The sequence below is a fragment of the Pelodiscus sinensis genome, chromosome 1 (assembly GCF_049634645.1).
Source record: "Pelodiscus sinensis isolate JC-2024 chromosome 1, ASM4963464v1, whole genome shotgun sequence".
Lineage (NCBI taxonomy): Eukaryota > Metazoa > Chordata > Testudines > Trionychidae > Pelodiscus > Pelodiscus sinensis.
Genome location: NC_134711.1, coordinates 299,875,115 through 299,894,702, shown reverse-complemented (window position 1 = coordinate 299,894,702; position 19,588 = coordinate 299,875,115). Strand labels below are relative to the sequence as shown.

At 41.3% G+C, this 19,588-nt stretch overlaps 2 protein-coding genes across 8 annotated transcripts in view; one reads left to right on the top strand and one right to left on the bottom strand.

The window, feature by feature from the left end:
* Window positions 1–12,688, top strand: part of PAN3 (poly(A) specific ribonuclease subunit PAN3) — a 115,419-nt gene extending 102,731 nt beyond the window's left edge. For 5 of the 6 annotated variants that reach the window (XM_075919224.1, XM_075919223.1, XM_075919222.1 and 2 more), the window contains 5 exons: window positions 1,711–1,850; window positions 2,858–2,987; window positions 7,394–7,458; window positions 8,181–8,319; window positions 9,742–12,688. In XM_075919224.1, coding sequence (XP_075775339.1) covers window positions 1,711–1,850; window positions 2,858–2,987; window positions 7,394–7,458; window positions 8,181–8,319; window positions 9,742–9,882 — 615 coding nt within the window. In that variant the 3' untranslated portion in view covers window positions 9,883–12,688. Of the gene's footprint in view, window positions 1–1,710; window positions 1,851–2,455; window positions 2,988–7,393; window positions 7,459–8,180; window positions 8,320–9,741 lie in introns of those variants that run through there. The other variant, XR_012900724.1, reaches the window with a different exon arrangement.
* Window positions 12,689–16,372: 3,684 nt separating this feature from the next.
* The window catches only part of FLT1 (fms related receptor tyrosine kinase 1), a 161,897-nt gene continuing 158,681 nt past the window's right edge, over window positions 16,373–19,588 (bottom strand). For both annotated transcript variants that reach the window (XM_006138918.4, XM_075919213.1), the window contains one exon: window positions 16,373–19,045. In XM_006138918.4, the coding sequence (XP_006138980.2) occupies window positions 18,844–19,045 (202 nt within the window). In that variant the 3' untranslated portion in view covers window positions 16,373–18,843. The remainder of the gene's footprint in view (window positions 19,046–19,588) is intronic.

Here is a 19,588-nt window from a genome sequence, read left to right as displayed (position 1 = left end):
AACTACATCCCATATTTCTTCCTAAGATAGTGTCTGAATTTCACATTAATGAAACTATCCACTTATTCTTCCCCAAGTCTCACATGGACAAACCAGAGCAGAGCAAACTGTGCACTGTAAATGTATGCAGAGCTGTTTTATTCTACTTGACTAGGATAAAATCCTTCCCAAAATCACTTTGTGGTTTTTTTGTCTTGTCTGTGCAAAAGGACAAACCATCTCATATCATGCTACCAATTAGTAGTCTTGTAAGTGCCCAACCGGTGCATACCCAGCCCACCAGAGCTCAGTCCACCTCTGACTCCTTTTGTTCCCCTTTTTACTTGGGATATTTATGGAGCAGCAACTTGATCATCCATCCATTCACAAAACATTATGCATGAGTGCAAGCAGGGGGTGATACAAGGCAAGCAGGGGGTTGGGATACAAGATTTAGAAGGTCTGTTTGAAATCTATTTTTACAGATACTTGTAACAGCCCTTCTAGGAGCTACTGCTAGGGAGTCCACTTGACATGGAAAATGTATGTGGGCTATCACTTGAGGAAGAAAATGGTTAATGGCCTATATGGTAATGAATGGTCTTTGAGATGTGTGGTCCATATTTCACATCCCACCCACTATCCTCGCTACAGAGTCTTGATGCCAGGTAGTTGTAAAGGAACTGAGCTCAGTGGGGTTGCAAGATGCACATGTACCCTCACTGCCCTTGTGCTGCCCCATGAATGCTTCTGACTAGACAGCTTCAGGAGGTAGCCAAGTTAGTCTGTACCTAGAAAGTTTCTGATGCACGCGCACTAGATGTGCATTCAACTAACGAGGAATATGCATACAAATACACATATATCAAAGATTATCCATTTCTATACAGGTAAGTAACTTCCCAATCCCTTTTGTTCGTATAAGTCATACTTCTTTTTCCCAGGTTGCTTAGGGTATACCAATGTTTATTGTATCTCGTAAAGCTAATGTGTTCTGTCTGGAGATTCTCTAATTATATAGAAATGCTCACAGTTCAGACTGAAAGATCACTGAAACCTGCCAACAAATTCTTGACCAATTGTAATGAAATGAATAAAACATATATTTGAGGGCTTCCCTTAATCCTTAAAGCTTTGTCTTGTCTTAATTTACTATTTTCCACACTGCCTAACAAGACAATTGATGTAGGTGCACTTATGTTATATGCAGAATACCATGGCTTTGCTGTTTTACTGCCTCACTTAAAAACCACATTCACGAGAGGATGTTATTGGTATAACAAATAACTTATAATAAATCATCCAGTAAGTTATAGCTGTAAGACTTGTCCACTTTGTCACCAGTTCATTCACTCTGCTAGGGTAGATGTGGAGTGGGTGACTAAAAAAAAAAGGAGTTTCTTTTCTCTAAAGCTTCTGATCTTCACGAGAGGATCTGATCTCTTCCTACTCGAGATGGAGCCAAGGCAGAATTCTATTTGTTAAAATTTAATTTGCAAAATAGAAATAGACTGTTAGATGCTAAGTGTTGTTAATGATGCATGTAATTCCAACCAGTTGCTACTCAAACTTCTGTTTTGTGCACTCTAAATGTATCTTGAAAAATTCTATCGATAAAGTATGTGGACTTTAAAAAGTACTAATTTTAGATACTCTAAAAAAAAAACTATTGCAAATACTGTCTCCTTTCTCAAAGTGCTATAATAAAGCTATGTTTTGTTTTTCTATTAGCAAGCAGATCTGATCTCACTAGGGAAAGTTGTGTTGGCGTTGGCTTGCAATTCTTTGTCAGGAATTCAGAGAGAAAATTTGCAGAAAGCTATGGAACTGGTGACAATCAACTATTCCTCTGATCTGAAGAATCTGATTTTGTAAGTTCAATATCATAACATGGATTAAAGCCTGTCTTTATTGCTGCTACTTAAATTTGAAGGAAATTTGTTAGTTTTAGAAGCTAATCATAAATGCAAGATTATATCTCACTGAAGGTACCTTAACGAATGGTTCATATTAGAGATACAAATAAGAGTTTAAATTATGTACAATGTCTAAAATAATTTCAAATTAAAATTACAGGATACAGTGGTACAGAATTGTCTTCATAGTGGCTAAAATGAGACAGCAGAACATGTTATTACACTTACTATTCAGAGACAACTTTATATATTTTCTGTGGGGTGTGTGTGTGTATAGTAAACATGAACTATTCCTGCTGTAAACTGGGTTTAAGGTGTTCTGATCAAAGTCTAATAAAATTATGTTTCAAGAGTCAGAGAAATCATTCAAATCCAATTATTCATATGCCAAGATCTTAACTTTTGTGTTCTACTTCTTCATACAAACGATAGGCACACTTTAGTTCCTGAAATTGTCCGTTTTTTTCATTAATAGGGTTGCTGCCTTTCTGACCAGAGAAATAGAATTTGTTTTTTATGTTCATAAATGTAGTCACTATTTTCCTCACCCACCCTTACAGTCAGAGAGAGAAAAATGGGAGTATTTGTCCCCTGCTCCTCATTTGAAAATACAGCACTTGAAAATTTACAATCTGCATATATCTCCTACTTTTAATCCTGCCCTTTCTGACATTGATCTACTTCTGCACTGCCATGTGAGTACTCTTTAGTATACTGAGTGCTTTCTCTCCATGATTGACTGGAAACACAGCATATAGGTAAGTTTCAATGAGCATTTTCTCTGCCGTTTCAATGCTGCTGCTTAACGTTTACGTAAAAAAAAATGGCAGCTTCAGAGCCAGATGCATGTTGAGTGCATAAAATTGCATCTGCAGTAGAAAATAGGATCTGGTTAAAACAATATGGTGGCATTTCTATGGAAATGTGATGTATTTAATTAATCCATTTGGGTTTTTTGGTAGGTATTTGCTGTCTGACCAGAATAGGCTTCGCAGTGTAAACGATATCATGCCTATGATTGGTGCACGATTTTATACTCAACTGGATGCTGCTCAGATGAGAAATGATGTTATAGAGGAAGACCTTGCAAAGGTAAATCATTCATTAATAAAATCTTTAACATAGGCATCCTTTAGGAGTGATAGATCTACAGTTTTAAAAATTGAATCCTGTTCCAAATCCAAGCTAGAGGGATACTAACTGATTGTACACATAAAAGCCTGGTGGCCTGTCCTCTGAGACCTGGTCACTACATGATGAAGGCATTTTAACTTGGCGATTAGCTGAAGCACCATCATTCTGCTGGACCAGCAGCCTTAGAAAAAGCCAATAGGAAATCACTGTGCACTGAAATCTTTACCTTTATAGAATGGAGTGCTTTTCTGATTGAGTAGATATAGTCTACAAGCCATCAAAACATTTTCAGTGGTTTGTATTAGAAACTGGCACAATTATAAATACTTTTTTGTTTACTCAGATTCTGTGAATCTTCTCCTTGCCCCATATTAATTTCTGTTCAAACAAATGAAAAATAGTAGAGCTACTGGCTGTGTCTCATGCATAGACAAAATCAGTAGTTCATACTGTTCTACTTAGCAATACATGCCTTGACTGAATTTGATTATCGGCTATAAACTTCAAGGGCAAGTATACTTCCCTGTTGTTACATATACTGCTATAGAGAGGGTTTGATTCTTCCTACTACAAGTCCCCAAGAAGTTTCAGATCAAGGTACATGGGAGGAGCCTTTTACTACTTTCCTGTCATGTCACAGAACATGGAATAACTCAAGTATTCAATCAAAGCAGGCTATTAAAGTTTTAAGGGCTTAATTCACTTCTCTATGTCGTGTTTCTTATAATCCCAATACCCACTTTGAGATTTTGAAAAGAACCAGTATGGCCTAGTGGAAAGAGTCCTGAACTAGGATTCAGGGGACCTGGCTTTCTCACTGGCCTGGCTAGTGAGTAAGTCCCTTCCCTCTTTGTTTGCCCATCTATGAAATGGACATAATAAAACTGACCAACCGTGTGAAGCGCTTTGAGATCTATAGATAAAATGTGCTATGTAATAATGCCGATTATTGTTTTAATATATATAATCTGTATACAAAACATTGTAGATGAACAAAATAGGAGGCTCCACTGCCCCTCCATAATCAGAGATTAATGCAGTTATGGAAGCATTGCAAACCAAGGATGTTAAGGACTAGTTGACTATCCAATGAGCAAATGCTGCTCCTTTGAAACACAGTCTCAGCGTTTCAAAGCAGCACCGCAATGAGCTAACCCTGGGCTCCATGTAATGCTGCCACTTTAAGAGGCAGCGCTGCATGGAGCCCAAGGTCTGCTCCGTGCGGCGCTGCTGCTTTGAAACACCAAGGTGACATTCAAAGTTGCAGCACCTCACAGCTGATCCCTGGCTCAGCTGTGCAGCGCTGCCCTTTTGAAATGCTGCGGCGGTGTTTCAAAGGGGCAGCACTGCATGGAGCCCGAGGTCAGCTCTGTGTGGCGCTGCTTTGAAATGCTGAAGCAGCGTTTCAAAGTGGCAGTGGCATGTAGAGCCCGGGATCAGCTGGGGACTTCCCAGCTGACCCCGGGTTCCGGGGAAATGCCCTATGGAGCCTTGGGTCAGTTGGGGAGTTCCCGCTGACCCCAGGCTCCATGACAGCGCTTCTGCTTTGAAATGCACAAGAGCCCCTGCTGGGGATTCTTGCACATTTCAAAGCTGACACGCCTGCTTGCAGCCCGTGGCCAGCAGGAAGTCCCACTGACTCTGGGCTGCAAGCAGGCATGCCAGCTTTGAAATGTGCGAGAGTCCCCAGCTGAGGCTCTTGTGCATTTCAAAGGAGGAATGAGGAAGTGCCTATTGATTAGTCAAGTAGTCATGGAAATTCCATCGACTACTCAACTAGTAAATTAATCATTAGTTAACATCCCTATTGTAAACTACTCCACTGTATTCCAGGAGACTAAGGAGTATAAATCTTGCCATTGCTTTTCTTCTTGTCTTTTGTCAGTTTGTCACACCACTGTATTACAATTTTTGGATCCAGTTCTGGCAACCTTACTCAGATTAAGTAATCCTACTGAAATCAGTGGCACTGTGTGTGGAGTAAGATGCTATGCCACATGAGTGTGGATGGCAGTAACTGAGTCTTGAGATCCTTAATGGCTGTTGATTGGAATCTTTTATCCTTCTGGAAGCCTGCTTTGAAAAGCCTTCACTTAAATAAAAGGTGCTTGTACCCAGAATGCATTGTAAAGTGGGATACAGCCAGAATATTTTTTTTCTGTCAAACTCTGTGGGGATGCAAAGCAGTGCGTGAAATGGATTATCAGCTGTATATGTAATTTAAAAAAACTCAAATTGCAGTGATTCTGTACCTTGTATTGTTGTGGGTTTTTTTGATGTCTTTGTGAGGGATGGTGTCAGGACTTCTTTAATTGATACACATTTGTTTGTAGCTTTCCTTGTGGACAGATGTGCTTTGTGTCCAAATTGGTTGTGTATCTGATCCTATTTATTCATAAAGGACTCATCTACAGGATTTGATTTAGCAGGTGTAGTATAGACCCACCTGATTGAACTCAAAGGATGCCCGCATCAGCCCTGGTACTCCTGCTCATCATGAGGAGTAAGGCAAGTTGATGGGAGCATTTGTTCCCATTGACCTCCCACTGTATGATTTTAATTTACATAGCTGCAGTTGCCATATCTTAAATCTCCAGCTATTTAATTTACATAGCGGGAGTTGCCCATCTTACTTCAACCTTCCCATGTAGTGTAAACTAGGCCTTAGACTGCAGTCTGATTTACTGGTATTATCAAACACCTTTTACTAATGATTGCCGGTTTAAAAAAAATCAAAACTAAATGCCTAAATAACCAAAATAAGAGAGGAGAGGCTTGATACACTAGGAGACAACATTTTCTTCTACTGAGCACTTGGCGTCCAGGCCCATGCTTCTCCATGTTAGAATCCAGTCTACTTTTATTAAAATATCCACCATACGGTATCCCATACAAATGGGGTAGCTGGAGTCTGCATTGTTGTTCCATGAGGCAATGAAGCTGCTAGTCTAGCCCTTGCTGGGGCAGAAATCTGGTGTGAGTACTGGAAAAACTGGACACTGAGACTTGCACAGGAAGGAAATGAAATTAGTATTACCACTTTCGTAATACAGGCAGTCCCCGGGTTACGTACAAGATAGGGACTGTAGGTTTGTTCTTAAGTTGAATCTGTATGTAAGTCGGAACTGGCATCCTGATTCAGCAGCTGCTGAAACTGATCAGTTTCAACAGCGGCTGAATCTGGACGCCAGTTCCGACTTACATACAGATTCAACTTAAGAACCCCAGACGTCCCCAAGTCAGCTGCTGCTGAAACTGATCAGCGGCTGATTCCAGGAAGCCCGGGGCAGAGCAACTCTGCCTCGGGCTTCCTGTAGTCAGTCTCTGGTCAGTTTCAGCAGCGGCTGACTTGGGGACGCCTGGGGCAGAGCAGCTCAGGTGCTGCTGGGTTGGTCCAGTAGCGCGGCCGCTCCTTGGCGCTACTGGACCGACCCAGCAGCACCCCAGCTGCTCTGCCCCAGGCATCCTGATTCAGCCACTGCTGAAACTGATCAGCAGCGGCTGAATCAGGACTCCTGGGGCAGAGCAGCTGGGGTGCTGCCGGGTTGGTCCAGTAGCGCCAAGGAGCGGTGCTGCGGGACCAACCGGCAGCACCCCACCTGCTCTACCACAGGCCCCGGGCTTTGCTCCACATCTCCCTGGTCTGCTGGGGGGGGGAGGGCACTAGCTGCGTCCCTCCCCCCAGCAGACCAGGGAGACGCGGAGCAAAGCGGTGGAGGACCCGGGCCGGACCGTGGCGCTTCCAGATCAGCGCCGCGGTCCGGCCCCGGGTCCTCCGCGGCTTTGCTCAGCGTCCCCCTGGTCTGCAGACCAGGGAGACGCGGAGCAAAGCCGCGGAGGACCCGGGGCCGGACCCGCGGCGCTTCCAGATCAGCTGGAAGCGCTGCGGGTCCGGCCTGGGTCCTCCGCGGCTTTGCTCAGCATCTCCCTGGTCTGCTGGCTCCTCCAGCAGACCAGGGAGACGGGGAGCAGCTTTTCTCGCCCCGGAGGAGGCGGGCGGCGGGACCAGGCGTCCCGCCGCTCCAGTCCTCCGGGGCGAGAAAATCCCCGTTCGTAACTGCGGATCCGACATAAGTCGGATCCGCGTAACTCGGGGACTGCCTGTACTAAAGTAATATTACGACTTTCCTCAATCTACTGCACTGCACTTGAAAATGTAAACCATTTCATCGAAATTAATCTGATGGGTATCTACAGTTTTGTTGCACAGTATTAGTGCTGCTTCAATGAGGTTTTGGTGCACCAGCGTGTAAGCTTGTGTGTGTGTGTGTGTGTGTGTGTGTGTGTGTGTGTGTGTGTGTGTGTGTGTGTGTGTGTGTGTTTCTTTCCAAGTTTAAACTAATCATCCATTTCTTATTTTATAGGAGGTGCAGAATGGAAGGTTGTTTCGGCTTCTAGCAAAATTGGGAACAATCAATGAGAGGCCAGAGTAAGAGATACCATGCTTCCTTTTCATAATGTGATGTATAAAATCCAATTTATAAATCAAGATTTCTTCCGTCATCGATCTAATCTGAATACTCACTTAAAGTTCTGAAGAAGTGAAAAGTGAAGACACTTGAGGCAACAAGACTATTTTAATAAGAATCTTAGGAATGTTTCTTTTCTGTCTCAACATATATATTTGCATTTCTTTAGCATATATGTTGTATTTAGATTTCATTATGCTTGAGAGTATGTATACAAGGCGATTGTTTATCTCTACGTGTAATTCTAGTAAACTGCTTCAAGAGTTTGCATAGGCATAATTTTGTAAGGAATAGCTATCACTTTCTAAAAGGTCTATTATAAAAACCAGTTACATAGACTTAAATAATTGCAGATTCGAGTAACAATGCAACTAGTTTTTAGCATTCAGTTGGTAACTTTGCTGATGTAACTTTACTCCCAATCTCTTTTCTGTGGGCTTTTCAGTAACCATTTAAATTCAGGTTACTTTAGCCAAGTAAACTCTGGGTAAAGCTTCTCACACCTTTATGGATAAGAAGAAAATACTACTTACTAGTTGGTAATAGGTTATCTAAGCTCCGCTACACATCTACGCTAAGATCATTCAGATGGTGTTTATCTGGAACCGTGTGTGCATCTGTGTAAGATCTCGCTAATATTTTTAACTTTTGATTGTTAATGTGAAGCCTTGTTTTGCATCAGATTTCAAAAAGACCCAACTTGGTCAGAAACTGGAGACCGATATCTACTGAAGCTCTTTCGGGATCATCTTTTCCATCAGGTGACAGAAGCGGGTACTCCTTGGATTGACCTCAGTCACATTATCTCATGTCTTAACAAGGTAAACGGCATCTGTGTTCTTTCTTTAAAGAATGATTTGGTGAACTTTCATACATGTGATGTTCCACTCTTGAAAGGAAAGGAAATTGTTGTGCCTTTGTATTGGACTAAGTTGGAGACTGGTCTCCCCCGCCCCCGAGGGTCAGAGTGAGGCCAAACTGCCTCACTACAAGTAAGCAGACTGGGAGTAGCCCAGCCCAGGCCCTGCTTCAGGGCAGGGCGGCAACAGTTCCAGTACACATACCTAGGCTCAGCCTGAATAACAGTCCCCTCCGCCCCCCTACTTCAGGGTGGGGCAACAGAGTCCAAGTGCCCAGACTTATGCTCAGGCTGAGCTGCAGTCACTTAAGCCCTGACCCTAGCTCCAGGGGCAGCACACATAGGGCTCTGGCCTGGGTTCAGGCTGAGCAGTAGTCCATAAGGCCCTAATTCAAGGCAGGGCAACAAGACAGTTCAGCAGGCTCAGACCCATATTTAGATTGAGCAAGAGTCAGTAGGCCCTTTCCTGTGCTCAGGGTAGCACAACATCCACTTCAGGATGTTCAGGCCTATGTGCAGGCTGGGCAACCATCTGATCATCTAACTCTGGCAGAAACAATGAGAAGTCCTGTGGCACCTTATAGACTAACAGATTTATTGGAGCATAAGCTTTCGTGGGCAAAGACCCAGTTTGTCAGATGTAGTGGAAATTCCAGAGGCAGGTATCAATATACAGGCATAAGAAAAGAGTTCTAATCAAGAGTAAGGCTAGAGATAACAAGGTCAATTCAGTCAGGGAGGATGAGGCCCACTTCTAGCAGCTGATGTGGAGGTGTGAACACCAAGAGAGGAGAAACTGCTTTTGTAGTTGGCTAGCCATTCATGGCCATTGTTTAATCTGAAGGTTATAGTATCAAATTTGCAGATGAATTGTAGCTCTGCAGTAACTCTGGCAGAGAGCAAACAAGCTCAGGCCGCTAGCCAGTTTGAATTGGAAGTGCAAGTGTCAGCTGTTACAAATCACAGTATTAGATAGCCAGTATTGGTCAGGTGCTGATACTTCCTATAATTCTGTTTTTAAAATGCCTAAGAGCCATCCCTCTTTACTGGTCCATTTGATGATCATGTCAGTTAATTTGCACAACAATTCAATGTTGTGCCTCTGGTCTGTACAGAGATTATCCTTAGTTGCTTGGTCCTTTTAAAGGGGATTTCAAAAGGATTGGACCAAGTTCCCATCTCCAGTCTTCTTTCTGAGTTCTTGCCCTGAATCAGATTCATGATCAGGATTTGAGTGAAACATTGTCAGACCTGTGACTAGGTCTATATGTTGAGTCACGCTCACATGCAATCTTGCTAGAAAAAAACATTATTTTTTATTTTAAGAAAATTGTTTTGCCATTTCTCACATGTGTTCATTTTATCTTTTGCATTCTTGTTACAGTTAGATGCTGGTGTGCCAGAAAAAATAAGCCTCATTTCCAGAGACGAGAAGAGTGTACTTGTGGTAACTTACAGCGATTTAAAACGCTGCTTTGAAAATACTTTTCAAGAACTAATTGCAGCCGCAAATGGTCAGTTGTAGTATTTGCTGAAAGCATGCAGGACATTGCTGAGGAACTTAACCAATAGCAAATTGCACTACAGCTGAATTGTTGTTGTCATCTCATTTCACATTTGGGAAACAAACAGGAGATGAGCAAAGCTGCTTGCACTTCAGTCAGGTACACTGTTACTTGAAGGGAAGAATGTTTCAATTATCCTAGAGCTATGGCTGCCATTGGAGGCTTTATCTGTGAAGAATTTATTTTAGATTAAGGAACACATCAGGTGCATGTTGTTCCTGCTTTTATTTTTTCCACTTGTATATGCACTAATTTTAATTTTTTTAAGACTTTTCTGATCTCTGATGTTTTGCCACATTGAATACTTAAGGGAAACTCTTTGCAAGGACATTTCTGGGATACATTTTTGTCACTGAGGATATTACTAAATTTATTCATTTTGATATTATTTGCACCCAGAATAGCATAAAGGACCAGGTAAATAATTTCATAGAAATTGTGTTCTATAAATGACAGTTTAGTTTGTAATATCTGTAAAAGTGTGTTGTATGCAAGCTCTGTATGCCACCCACTGTTAGTTAACAAACCAACCAGAAGATGCTTATTTAAAAAAAAAAAAATCAAGTATCAGTGGATTGACATGTATAAAATCCCCTTTCATTTAAGCCTTGTCTAAACAGAGTGACAAAATAGCAACCTTTGAAACACCTATGATTTAAGGAGCATATCATGCTTGCTCTAAACACAACCAGCGCCTTTAAAAACTGTTTATATGTTTTCCTGCGAGTCAGATGCATTTACATTTATGCAATTTTTTTAACAGAATTTTTTAAAGAAATTGTGTTAAATGCCTGAAGTTTCAGGAGTGTATTACTTTAGGTTATTTACAGTATAATTTTTGTATAAAGTTCTGTTCTTTGAACCACAGCTTTATTATGGTACTGTACACTGGATACAGAAGCAAAGACACTGTTAAGAAGATTAACTAAACACAGCAGTTGTCTGGCATCAAGAGCTTTTGAAGTTTTACAACCTGAATCTGGAGGGATAATGATCTGCTGTGCCTTTGCAGTCACTGCTTAGCCCAAAGTAATATTACTTTTGATAATACTCAACACATGAATATTCCTGAAGTAATTCAGTCTTGAAAGTCTGGAATTTTCCTCCTCCATTAACGTTCTAATATTTGGATATGCAGTTGTGTCTCCAAACTTGGGTATTCTTGGGATTTATAGCAAAAGATAAACACCTACACTTTGATATTGAAGACTGCCAAATATGTAGGAATTTCCTTCTGTAAAGCAGTAGTGAAGACTGTATCTATCCTTTCCCAGCACTGAATATTTTAATAGCACTGGGTGCTCACCATGAAGAAAATGTGGAAACTCAAAAGGTCAGGACAGACTTTAAGCACTTGCAACTGATGTTACTGACATCAATTTTAATAATTCTCAATATTTGTAGTTTTCAGAGAAGTTTTTAATATTTCTCTGTCCACTTTTATAAGCTTTAAAATGATTCTCCGCCTTGAGACTTGCATCAAGAAAAGCAACTCTCTTCACATCGAAAGCTTTGAAGACTAGGGACGTGCTTTACATATTTTAGAAAATGTGGTTGAGTCCGCATTTGGTAGCATCAGTTGTTGAGTTTAAAAATCAATTATTGTTGCATTTGATCTGAATGAATTTTAAAAGGAACATAATGTTTAATATTCAAAGGATAACAATTGCCACAATATTGTTCTTTTTAATGTAAAAGGAACAGGAACTATGAGAAGTGAACATGCAAAACAGTCTTTTATCATTAGCTCATGTATTTGAGGAAGAGCAGCTGTCTTTTATATGTTTTTTGACAAATCATATTGTAATTCTTTTGTACAAAAAAGAAGTACTTGTATTCTAGAAGAAATATGAAATGCTTAATTTATAAGCGGGCTGAGGTTTTTTCCAGTATTGTTTTCTTTGAAAATGAAAGGGGATCGTCTGTTCAGTTGTGGGGTTTGGGGACCTTTGGAAAATTTAATTTGTGGACCAATATTTTGTGAAAGTTAAGGCAGGGGTAAAATAGGGCTTGAATTCTCATCCTTCCTAGACCAGCAAATCATCCTCTTTGAGACAAGTCTAGAATGCAAACTTACATGTATTTGCATAATGTCAGTTTGCTTCTGCCCCTAGTAACCTCAGGACTTGGTTTAAAAAACAAAGTAGACAGCTAATAAGTTTTCATAAGTAACTATTGTCAGCCAGAAAATATTTGGTGTCAGATAATACATAAAACAAATAATTGTTGAGCTTTGTTTTCTATTTATTTCATTTGGTCCATATTTGGGAATGATTTGAGCAGTCTGAAGTTCTGCTTCGGTGTTTTTTGGGGAGAGCCCTTCTACCCCCATTTTAATTCCATTAAGAAGGTTGTCCTAAAGTTCTCTCTTCTATTCCAAAGAAGAGCTTCGTGTGTATATTTTTTTAAAAAATGCAAACTATCCAGGACACGTCCTTCCAGGTGGGAAATTGTGACCTTCCTATCTTTACAGCCAAAAGCACAGAAAGGACAACCTTTGAAATCATGTGATGTGGGTCATTTTAATTTTTGTACCTGTTTTAAATTCTGTTTATGTATTTACTACACTGTAAATGTTTTGTTAAGGATACCTGTGTATCTTTTTTGGTTTTGGCCCTCGTTTCAGTAATTCAGCTGTCAACAGCTTCCCCTAAAAAGCACCAGTATGTTAAGTTCTGTCATGATCCCAATATGTTACCCATCTTTAATCCTATTTTCATTCTTCATGTGTACAGCAGTATTTTTAATAAAGAATACCAGAAATAAGCCTTCTTTTGAGCATGCTAAGTGCTGTAGTTGGGTAATGCTTTTCACATTTTAAGTACAGAAATCTATTGCATTCCATTATATTCCTTTTTGTATTTCAGTCTGTAAATGATTCCAGCACAGAGCTGTAACAATCATGACTTGCAAACTGCATTCAATGTTTACCACTTAACCATAAATCACATGGTCTACAATTTCTAGATACTATTCACTAGGCATAGTTATGTGCATTTCCTTAACTTCCAAGTCAAAGTAGTAGCTCCTTTTTGCTTGTATTAAAACAGGTCCACATTACTAGATTAACCCTAATTCTGAAAAACTGTATTAAAAATACCTTTACATCCATGTTTATTGAGCTCTCTTGTCCAATGACAATATGTATGTTAGCTTCTCTGAAAAATATACATGGGATAACTGACCTCTTTGATGCCCAGACTTATTTGTTCTGTATTGTTAACTAGCAAAAAGTGATTGATTGGTGGGGTAAAGACCTCTGTACCCAACCTATCCCAACCCTCGCCACATGTTTATGTAATTGTAAAGCCATGAAAATTTTGTAAAATATATGTGAAATTGTCAATATCTTTGGTTTTTTTCCTTGCATAAACTTAATCTGGACTATTGGTCCCTTAAATTACATTATTGCTTTAGAAATTGTATTTTGCATATATGACTAAAATAAAACTGTAACAAGCTTGCTTGTTACAATCTTCTCAAAAGTTCAGAGGGCAGGAAGCAGTTTTCTCTATGGTAAACACTAATTTACATTTAAGAAAAGAACTATGTTGAAGGACCACATACTCATATGAAAGTATGCATGTGTCTTGGCTGTTCTAGAATGCACATAGCAACACAGGTCAGTACAGTAACTCCTCACTTCAATTCTTACAGTTAAAATTGCTCAGTGTTCATTCCATTATATTGTTTGTTTCACCCACTCGCCTCCTGTTCCAGCCTAGGGAAGTGGGTGGGGGCATATTCCACTTCTGTCCACCTAATATTCCAGCTAGGGAGCAAGCGAGCCCCTAACCCTGCTCTCCAGCAGGAGTGCCAAGTGGGCAGATCCCTGCTCCCTGGCTGAAATGCTGGGTGGCTAGACGAGCAAACGCCCACACCCTGACCTCACAGCACTCCTGCCTCAACCAAGCGTCATAATCATAACTCAGTACAGTATTACCTTGTTTGAAATTATTTGTAGTATGTGCTGTATATGTATGTTTCTTGTCCCATGAAAAATAATTTCCCTAGGACCAAATCCTTTGCAAGTTCAGAATATGGTTTCTGTAACAGCCCCATAGCTTCCTTTCTTCCAGTTTTATTTGTGGTAGATACAAAGGTGACAAATGATGCAAGTAACAATGGTATTTAGGAACCACCATCTCTATAGTTGAAGACTTTCAAATAGTGTCCAGCCAGAATACTGAATGAGTGACCCCACTGGCTAAGAGTATCCTTCTCCTCTACAAGCATCTGACGAAGTGGGTCTTTGCCCATGAAAGCTTATGCTCCAATACATCTGTTAGTCTATAAGGTGCTACAGGACTCTTTGTCGCTTCTCCACAGCAGCCTGGGTCCTAAAGGTTCTAAGTTTAACCAACTCTTAAGACCTAATACCTGGCTCAGTAGTAATCACCCAGCATGAAGTATTCAAATGGAGTCAGGTGGGCTTGAGCACAGAGCAGCAATTCCTGCTGTTCCATCTCCTCTGGTGATAGTCTGCAAATTTCCCTCCCTACATGTGTGTCTTAGTGAATCTATAGCAGGGGTAGGCAAGAGAGCTTCCATGGGCTGGGTCCAGCCTGCCAAAGATGGTTGATCTAGCCTGTGGACAGCCTGCTATCTTCCCATCCCCAGGCCAATCAGGGTCTGTGAGCAGGGGAGCATGGAAGTGTCCTGGTCCTGCCTCTTCCATGCTGGTCCGGGGCCACTTCAAAAATTTGTGATGTGGCCCCTTCTGAAATTATTGGCCACCCCTGATCTGTGGCTTTAAGTAGGTGAAGCCTCACAGCAGGGAATGAATTAGAAGCAGTGAGGTTAAGCTCTACTTGAAGCCCATAGCAATTAACAAGAGGGAGACAAATCAGACTTTTAAAATTATGGGGCTGTTGAGAACTACCCGCTGCCATGTGCCTTAGCACTATTTCTCAGACTGTCACAGTATACAATTTATGCTGTTCTGCCAGACTCTCTGGCTGCTGTCCAGTCACCACCACTCCGTATGTGGGTCATTAAGAATATAAAAACAGCCATATTGTGTCTGACCAAAGGTAAGTCTAGCCCAGTGTCCTGTCTTCTACCAGTGACCATTGCCAGGTGCCCCAAAGGCAATGAGCAGAACAGGCAATCATCACATGATCCATCCCCTGTTGCCCATTCCCAGCCCTGATAAAACATAGGCTAGGAACGCCATCCCTGTCCATGCTTGCTAACCATTGATCATCCTATCCTCCATGAATCTATCTAGTTCTTTTTTTAACCATGTTGGCCTTCACAACATCCTCTGGCAGGGAGTTCCACTGGTTGACTCTGTTGTGTGGGAAATCTTCCTTTTGTTTGTTTTAAACCTGCTGCCTATTATGTTTATTTGTGTCTCCCTAGTTCTTGTGCTATGGGAAGTAGTAAATAACTTTTCCTTATTTACTGTCTCCACACCAGTCATAGGTTTTATAAATCTGTCATATTCTTCCTCAGTCATTTTTTTCCAAGCTGAAAGGTCCCAATCCTATTAATCTCTCTTCCTTTGGCAGCTGATCCATAACATTTTTGTTGCCCTTTTCTGAATCTTTTCCAATTCCAATATTTTTTGAGATGAGGTAATCACGTGTGTGCAGAATTCAAGATGCAGGCGTACTATGACAGCATGGTATTTTCAGTCTTTATTATGTAGCCTTTCTTAATGACTCCCAACATTGTTTGCTTTTTAGATTTCTGGTGTACACTGGATGTTTTCAGAGAACTATCCACAATGACTCCAAGATCTCTCTCCTTGAGTGGTAACAGCTAACTTAGACCCCATCATTTTGTATGGAGAGTGAAGATTTTGTTTTCCAATGTGCATTACTTTACACTTATCAACATTGTTTCATCTGTCATTTTCTTTCCCACTCACCCAGTTTTGTGAGAGCCCTTTGAAGCTCTTTGCAGTCTGCAGTTTTGCATCATCTGCAAATTTTGTCACCTTACTGCTTCCCCCCCCCCCCCCCCCCGATTGTTTATGAATATGTTGGATCGGGTTGTAGTGGAGGAAGGAACAGAAGCAGTGGTGTGCCGTGACATTTTTCATAAGGCATGCAATTCTACACTTGCACATAAGGCATGGCCTCACCTTTGCATTGCAAGCGAGGTCATGCTGTGTGGAAAATGCCAGTCAAGAAGTTATGTTCAAGCCTTTCATATTCTTGTAGAAAGTAATTCTGGGTCAGGCAATGAATGGATTGTATACATAGATGCTGCAGTACTGGGGCTATTAGGTCAGCATGATTCTTAAACTTGAAGTCCTTGCATACAGGGAGGAAAGATGCTATGGACGATGGCCAACATCACTGTCTCACACTCCCTGCCCCCCGCCCCCGATGCAAGGGGCTTGTGGAAGAGGAGGAGAAAGAGGAGGACCTGCCACCTTTGTATGAGGAAAGCACCCTTGGGCCTGTAGCTAATATAGTATAGGCAAACAGCTACATGAAATGCATTGAAGATGTACTTTATTCACACAAAACATTAGGAACAATGAGACTGTGAACTCTTAGTGGAAGTTGCTGTGTTTTTCTATATGACCACACATCTGTGAGCAAATCTGGGACACTAGAGGCACAACTTAGGCCTGTGGAAAATGTCTTTTCTGTGGGGCCTTGATCCATGCAGTCAGTTAATTAATCAAGCAAAAGCAAACTTGTTTATGTGAATTTAGTAATTAAAATACATTTGCTATAAAAAGATAAGGAATGTAAAACATAGGAGTAAGTTATTCACATCCAAAGAAATTTTTAGTAAAGTTTATATAAAAGTAATCTTTATATTCCAGTTTTTTAAATATTTATGCACAAAAAGCATATTTATAAATTTACAGTGTGCAATACACTTCCCTAGAGATGCACTATCCCTGAATAATTAGTTTGGCTGGAGTGAAAGCAGGAAAGGTTTTGTGACTCATCCATAGGTATGAAGCAAAGTTAATTTTGCTCTACTAGCAAGCAACCGAGCAAATGGGTCCTAGCTACAATTAATGCTCCCCTGATAAAGTTCGGGATGGATGCCTTTGAAGTGTCTCCAGAGCATTCTTCAGCTAGGGCTCTGTATGTGGCTGCTTTCCCTCAAATTGCTCCCCCTCTCCTAACCTTTAATAGTTGAAGCTTTATCAGAGGCCATTTTTATATTAATATTGCACACAAAATTGAAGGGGGATAGTGCCTACTGTTTCTCTTTAGTCAATACAGAGTGTCTGATGCAAATTGCTAACACATACTTTTGCTGCTGTACACCCATACTGTTAAGTAATTTGAAAGTCAACTCTGCGGCTGTGTCTACACTGGCACTCTTTTCCGTAAAAGGGATGCTAATGAGACACTTCGGAATTGCAAATTCCGTGGGGGATTTAAATATCTCCCGTGGGATTTGCTTGAACATGGCTGCTGCTTTTTTCCGGCTCGGGGTTTTGCCGGAGAAAAGCGCCAGTCTAGACGGGATTTTGTGGAAAATAAGCCCTTTTCCGGAAGATCCCTTATTCCTACTTGAAAAGGGCTTATTTTCTGCAAGATCCCATCTAGACTGGCGCTTTTCTCCAGCAAAACCCCGAGCCGGAAAAAAGCAGCAGCCATGTTCATGCAAATGCCGCGGGGGATATTTAAATCTCCCGCGGAATTTGCAATTCCGAAGTGTCTCATTAGCATCCCTTTTACGGAAAAGGGTGCCAGTGTAGACACAGCCTGCATGTATAGAAGTCACCAAAGCCTCCCAAAGGATTATATTGCGAGTTACTTGTTAGGAACCCTTGCAGGTCATCTAATAAATATTTGTTCACTTTAATAGCAGGCAGAGTTTATTGGCCATCCTGAAATATTGCCGACTGATTTCAATAACTAGCAATCAGTACAATATGTTAGAGAGTTCAGTAGGTATTGTAGACAAAACTTAGCTCACATATAATTTCCAGTGCACATTCTTGAAGGGACAAAATGGAGCCTTCAAGATGATTTGTTTGAGCTAGTGCCCTAGCAAGCTTGATAAAGCTCCTAATTAATATGTAATTTTCATTATTTCAGTCACAGGTTTTTTTATTATGTTTTCTTGACAACTGCATTTTGTGCTGTTTGTGTAGAAATTCCTGGGTTTGAGGAGGCCTTCAGTTCTCTTATGGTCTAAGAATGGATGGAAACTAAGCCCTGATCTACCAGAAGAAACTCGTGCTTGTTAAAGGCATTAATCCTTCCACAAACTGCTATAAGCAGAGACAGTGCATCCTGAACTTCAAGAACTGGGCGCTTTCCCCACCCCTGCTCTTTCTCATCCTCCCTGTGTCACACAAGTAGACATCCCCCCCCCCCCCCCCCCCACTTGCTTTACCCTCAATACAGCATTGGGGCCTCTCAGACCACTGGGCCCAGATTCTGATGGGCAATGTAGTTTCTTGCCCATAATTGACCCTCTCAGCATTAATGGTACTCTACTGCCCTGATCTTTTTGCCTGAGGAGAATGGAACTGTGTTCTTGTTTCAGATCTCAATGAATCTGAATTGAGAATGGATTATGTTAAGTGACAGGCTGTTAACCTTGCTGTGAGGCAGGGCATGCTACTTCCATGGGACTCCCATCCTTTGCTAGGTCTCAGAAACTGAACTGGGGTTTTTGCCATGAAGATTAGGGCACCAATCATTGAAGATACAGAGTTCTCGGTGCGCTCTGTAAGGAGAGTACTTGAGAAAACTAGGTCCTTAGCACTGGTGCCCTACTTCATTGTAAAAGCACACAGGATTTGTGCAGACTGCAGAAAAGCAGGGCATCTGAGTTTGTCAATGCGGGGGGTGGGGGGAGGTATCTGGAGAAAAAGCTTTGAGATCATACAAACTGCAGCTGTTTCATGTAGAAGCTTTTAAACTGGCAGTGCATAGGGAGCACTGGTTCAGGTTAAAATACACATCAGAATCTTTGCACAGAACTTCTTACACAGGTGGAGGGGAATAAAACCCCAGTGAATTGTACTCAGGAGGAGGAGAACGATGCACCTTCATTTTGTCCAGCATTGTGTTGCCATAAGGAAATCGCCAACTAACTTCACTGAGGTGACCACAACTGGAACTGCAGAAACTCGGTCTGATCATTCCAGAAAGCACGGACTCCTTGCTCCTGCTGGCAGCTTTCCGACTGTAAAACAGAGAGTGTCACTTTCAATGCATAGTAAGGGGAGGACGGGAATGAATCTAAGATTATTCTTAGTGTATTGAAGGAAATGGCGAGCAACCTATTGGGACTGGCTGGGATTGTGGCTGCTCAAAGGGGCTTGTGCCACCCAGGCACATCACCAAAGTACATAGGACCAGTTCTGCATTTAGACCACCATGTAGCCATGAAATAACATTTGATGGTCTTAACTTGGCCTGCATTCAGGGTGATATTGTTTCCCTTAGCCTTGCAGTCCCCAAAAAGGGAGTGTTTGCCTTATTTTACATCCTTACCCTCCAGTGAGTGTATTTAAATGCTCAGTGCTCAAAAGGGTTATTTCAAGAATTAAAAGAGTAAGTTTCTATGTTGTCATGAGCTCCTCTTCCCCCTCATGTGGAGTATTGTGAGCTAAATGACCACATGTCCTTGGAAGTTTTAAATCAACAGAATTTATTTTTCCTATATCTTTGGTGGACTCCCATTTTTCTTCTTATTTCTGCACCTGTGACTCCAAGGCCTTCAACA